The sequence below is a fragment of the Wyeomyia smithii genome, chromosome 1 (assembly GCF_029784165.1).
Source record: "Wyeomyia smithii strain HCP4-BCI-WySm-NY-G18 chromosome 1, ASM2978416v1, whole genome shotgun sequence".
Classification (NCBI taxonomy): domain Eukaryota; kingdom Metazoa; phylum Arthropoda; class Insecta; order Diptera; family Culicidae; genus Wyeomyia; species Wyeomyia smithii.
Window position 1 is genome coordinate 35,814,903 of NC_073694.1, and position 6,000 is coordinate 35,820,902.

Genomic DNA, 6,000 nt, shown 5'->3' on the forward strand with positions numbered 1-6,000 from the left:
TAAAGCGGAAAAACACTTCCTAAACATTAAGTCTGTAAACATTAAAAAATTCCAGAACAGACAAACACGTAACTTGAAAACAAAAAGAGGATATATGTATCAAAATCAAACCTCAGACTTCAACAAACAAACGAATAACAAACAAAACACAGTAAAAGTCTAGAGTAACAAAAAATATAAAATAATTAGAAAAAGTGAGCATGAATATAAATAAAATACCCTGAACGTAGAATATACTCGAGTTCATTAAGCAGACAATGTGTGCAGCTGGGAAAGCGGAAAATAAGTGAACTGGAAATATGATACAGATTTGGAAAAATATACCGCATCCCGATGGAAAAAAACAGAATAAGACGATTGATATGGTAATAAAATTGTAAGACACGAACAGGGCCGTATTCAGGTGCTAGGGGGGCCGGGGCAAATATTATCGTGGAGCCCTCTTTTCTTAAAAAAATCGAGAAAAGAGAGTTTTAAATTTTGATATGACTTGACGCTTGGCTGGAAGCTGACGAGCAAAAACAAGGTCTCCACTCTGCTTCACGCCTGACCCAGAACTAGAGGGAGCCCCTCGTGTCTAAAGGCACGGGGCATTTGTCCTCCCTTAAACCCGAGCCTGGACACAAACTCAAAAGTCAATTTCAGACGTGCAAAAAGAGATAAACAACATAAAAGGAAAAAAATTATACCAAAATATGGAAACTGAAAAATTAAGAGAAATGGAGAACAAACATTTTGGTTAAGATGTAACTAAACATTCGAAAGAAAGTTCTGGAAAAAACTAGAAGACGAAAAAAAAACATATATACATATCTTAAGAATGAACTAGCATAAACAATAGAGAATAAAAGATCAGTAGGAAACTATACAAACGAAACTAACAGTTAACAGAAACAAAAAAGAAAGAAAATAAAGTGAAAACAACAAAAGTTTAATGATATATGCAATACGGTAATTTTATATGACTATTTCTAGTTTCAACACAAAACTATTACAAAAAAGTTTATGTAAAAAAATGAAAAAAATCAAATTTTAGAAAGAAACAAAAGCGAGAGGTAATATGACAAGAAGGTACAAAAAAAAAATAACGAAATATACATGTTTATAAATATGGAAAAAATAATGAAATAAGTAACAGAAGAATATTGAATTCAGATAGAGAAAAAAGCTAATACTAATCAAACTAAGAATATCAGAAATATCATACAGATATTAAACGGATACATAAAAAAAGTTATGAGTGAGACATAAATGTAGCAGAAAGAGGAAGACAATATAAGAAAAATTACCTGTCAGATATTAAAAGATAAATTTACAGCAATAACATCGAAAATTTGAAATTTGAACAAAATCCAGAAAAAAAAACAGAAGAATGTTTCAAAACCATAAAAAAGAAACAGAAGATGATGTCACAAAGAAACACACCGAATAATAAATAGTAAAAAACAAAATTAATAGAACATGTAAAAAAGATTCAAAAAATAATAAAAAAGAAAAATATATATCTAGAAAAAGGGATCATCAAATTCAAGGTAACACAGACAAACCTTCCAGCGGCTCTCGAGGAACGATGCTGGTCTAACAAGCAAGTCATTATAGGCTTCATTTCCGACTCGGTAAAAGACTATTTGTGTTGGAAGAATAGTAACGCTAGACCCGTAATTGTTCTGTATACAAAGAACAACACGAGCCACCTCGGCTTCAGTTCTCAGAAAAAAAGTATATCAACGATAGCTGCGTCCTAGAGAGCGTAAACCGTTGAAGGTCCTATTCATGGTTGCTATTTGTTACTCTACTTCACAGTTCTGGCGCTCAACTGAATCGTACGACACTTTGAAGTTTATTCATTTATCTTGTTTCATATTTTGCTGATACCAACAGATGTCAATAACCACTGAATGTTTTATTATGATAAGATTGAGTATTGGAAAATATATAATAATATCCAATTTAGATATGATTTTAGTAATGAATTGAATTTTTAAAGAATAATGATGCCAGAAATAACTCTGTTCCTAAAGCTCAAGTGATATTAGATTTACTTATGAATAAGAAAAATATTCAGCTTCTTATTTATTTTTGAAATATTCGTAGGCGCCCATATCAACCTTTTCATGACCCTGTTTGATAAACTATTTATCAAGACTCCCAGAAAGAAATTAAACTCTAAATATTGAATCCATTTGTTACACCCTTTTTGAAACTGTCGAAGGTTCTTGAGCTGGAGACCTCCCCCAATATTTCCTAAACTCAATTGTTTTTTTTCCTCTTAAGCCTAGAGCTTCTTCTCTAAAGCCAAATTATTTACTTTGTATCATTCCACTTCCAGTAGAATTAGCTCCGGAAATGACGCGGAGTGGCAGAACGCATTCCGCAACAATCCAATGTTCGCCACCGTGGCGCTTAACAACTGGTACGTAGTAGTGCCGGCAGTTACCGAAAAATTGATTACCGGTTTTCTGGACTGCCTGAAGACAGTCGCCCGATCGATGCGGTTCCAAATCGGTAACCCGCAACGGCTGGTCATTCCCAACGATGCTACCGGGGTATACGTTGAGAAACTTAACCAAATCACCCAAAAAGATCCCCAGCTGATCATGTGCATCGTAACGAACGACAAAGCCGATCGGTATGCGGCGATCAAAAAGAAGTGCTGCGTTGAACGGGCCATAGCAACGCAAGTACTGAAGGCGAGAACCATAACTCCAAAGGGCGGAAATACACGAAATCTTATGTCGGTGGCCACAAAGGTGGCCATCCAGCTAAACTGCAAGCTAGGAGGAATCCCCTGGATGGTTCAAAACCCTATCCCATGGGTCATGGTAATTGGTTATGATGCATGCCACGATACAAAGGATCGATCAAAAACCTTCGGTGCTCTGGTAGCCACGATGTATGCGAAGAATCACGCACTCCCAAAATACTTTTCCACCGTTAATCGGCACTCGAGTGGCGAAGAACTGTCGAACTTTATGGCCCAAAACGTGATCAAAGCTATTCGCTCATACCAGGAAGACTTCGAACTCGTCCTGCCACAGCAAATCATTATCTACCGTGACGGCGTTGGCGAAGGACAGCTGGGATACGTTTATCAGCATGAAATCGCGGCTATCAAGGAAAGAATTAACGCTGCCTGCAAATCCGAAGCGGACCGACCAAAACTCACCTTTTTCGTTGTCAACAAACGAATTAACACGCGACTCTTCCATCAGAAACGAAACCCAGCTCCTGGTACCATTGTAGATGACGTCATAACCCTGCCTGAAAGGTACGTGATCAAAAGCTATGAATTGTGTTTAGTATCTGATCATTCAAATTTCACAGGAATGACTTCTTCTTGGTATCGCAAAGCGTCCGCCAGGGAACGGTTTCCCCAACGGCGTACAACATTCTGCGCGATGAATCCGGACTTGGGCCCGATCGGCTGCAGATTTACACCTACAAACAGACTCATCTCTACTACAACTGGTCCGGCACACTGGGCGTACCGGCAGTCTGCCAGTATGCCCACAAGCTGGCCTTTCTTGCAGGGCAGTACCTGCACCAGGCACCACATCAGAATTTGGAGAAGAAATTGTACTATCTCTAAGCTAGCTATGAGCATGCTTTTAATTTTTTTATTGGAAATCTTTTATTCTAATTATATTTTTATTTTACTTCAAATTTTAAAACGATCTAATGAACCGTACAACGGTTCGGATATTTAATATTTTTATTCTAAGCAACATATTTACTTAATCAAGCATAATTTTACTATACCATAATACATCGTTGAATATACTTTTAAATATCATTTGTACTACATTCCATATTCTACATTACGAGCAGAAAAAAAACTCTTTGAAAGATTTTACTACTTTATTCTAAGAGCCACATAAAATTACCTATAAATTATGGTCAGGAAAAACGAAACTTAATGCATGACAGCTAAAAACTTATCGGCCAAATCAAATTGTTGAGAGTCGCAGCAAATCGAAAAAAAAACATCATACCAAATTAATGATAGGAAACATTTTAAAAGTATTTTTAACTCTATCCCCGCGGAGAGAAATCAGTTTTTACTTCGTGAAATGACATTCAAACTCTTATTACCCAGCAACCGCAGGCATAATTGGCACAAACTATATTGCATGTTGAAGATCAATCTGTTCTCTAACTGCTCAGAACGTTTTCATAGTTAGAAATTTCAAGTATAGTTGTTAAACTATTATCAAAGTGTATATGCCAGGTGATGTCATATGGCATCACCCGCGAGGAATGGGTTAGAGTTAGAAAATGGTCACAAGTCTACATGAACCTCTTATTCTAAATGGCAGTAATAGTAAAAAAAATCCGAAATTGAGCCGAGAATTGCTCGAATAACTCAATAATTTGTATGCCACTATGACAAACTATACAATATTAGTTAGTGAGGAAACATCTGTAGACCACAACTGAACCATTCAAGAGCTAATTTACTTGCATCCAATAAAATATTTATTGAATGCAATGAATAATAGAAACCACATGGAAGCTTTTTATATGGGATTTAGTAGGTCATTTGATCACATCGATATACCAATACTACTTATTCAATTGCAAAAAATGGCATTGAGCCAGAAATCCTGAAATGGCTTGAATCATACTTATAACCATCGAATAATTAAACTCGACGAACAAATTTTAAATTCGATTTAAGTCAAATCATATGTCCCTCGAGGCACTCACTAAGGTCTCTTCTCTTTGTTATGCACGTCAATAATATTTTCTTCATTCTCGAGAAACTAGAAGTATTGATTGAGGGCGAAAATATCAGGCACAGACATCAATTCACTTCAGAATAAGATACTCATATTCTTCATATTATAATAACTAAATGTGAATAAAATACAACCAAATTTCATTTGGTCGAAAAAGACCAACATCAAATATTGAAACAACACAAGAAAATCAAACTATAAAAAAAACTGTAGAAGAGTTGAGACCTTAAGAATTATCTAAGATGCCAAACTAACCTTCATTGATTATTATAACACAATAATTCATTGAGCTAATAACGTACGTGAGGCTAAATATCATTTTTTTTTTTTTCAATCATATGAAGCATGTTACATGCTTAGGTGTAAACATACAATCATTAAAAAAGCGTCGCAAGTTTGCAGCAGTTTCATTTATGAACGATATCGTTTCGCAGCGAATTGACTCAGTAACAATTTTATTAACTTTGTTAGTTTTTCACGCACCTACTTCAAAGTCAATGTATATAATATCCCAATCACATTATGGCCTCTTACCATCAAAACTGTGAAGACTTTGACTTTACAATGTCTCGGCATGAACTTAAACATTGTTTTAGCGCAATCGCGAAGCGTATCGAATAAAATTATAGCTTGTAAGTAAACATTGTATTGATTAACCAACAAATAAATGATGAGACAAAAGCTGTGTCTTATTATTATGCAAAATTCCTTTGTAACACGAGACTGCGTTTTTTACTTGACTAGGGTACCATCTGTGTAGAATGTGAAACTGACATTTCAGACTTTGAAAAAAATATAGACACCTTCACCACCACCTAAATAGTGACTATCAAAAAAAACCGAAATGAAATTTTCCCTCAATGTTTTGTTATGGAAACTTGAAGTTATAATTTGTTATAATGTTGGTAAAAATTACAGGTAACCATTCTAGTGCCGATTTCAGTACTAGTACATAACTGTTTTGAAAGAAGTCAAAATCCTGGACGGCCAATCCCTAACATTTTCGCACTTTTACCTGTCTTTTTATACCCAGAAAAACTGAATGTATGTTCACAGAAGTAAATTGAAGCAACGCTACTCTGGTCGACGTCTAACCATAGAATATATTTACCGCGCTCATTCGTTGCTTATGCTAAGTGGTTTGCTATGCGCTGTATCAGCACATGATCGGCGCAATCCGATGCGGTACAGTTTGGCCACAGACGAACAGACGCACCACTGCATACAAATTTCTAAGAAAATTGTGGTTCCGACTAACTTA

The 6,000-nt window shown here is 35.6% G+C and overlaps 1 protein-coding gene across 3 annotated transcripts in view; it reads left to right on the top strand.

The window, feature by feature from the left end:
- The window catches only part of LOC129718447 (protein aubergine-like), a 34,357-nt gene extending 28,977 nt beyond the window's left edge, over nt 1-5,380 (top strand). For 2 of the 3 annotated variants that reach the window (XM_055669237.1, XM_055669238.1), the window contains 2 exons: nt 2,330-3,268; nt 3,325-5,380. In XM_055669237.1, coding sequence (XP_055525212.1) covers nt 2,330-3,268; nt 3,325-3,589 — 1,204 coding nt within the window. In that variant the 3' untranslated portion in view covers nt 3,590-5,380. The remainder of the gene's footprint in view (nt 1-2,329; nt 3,269-3,324) is intronic. The other variant, XM_055669236.1, reaches the window with a different exon arrangement.
- The last annotated feature ends 620 nt before the right edge of the window (nt 5,381-6,000 follow it).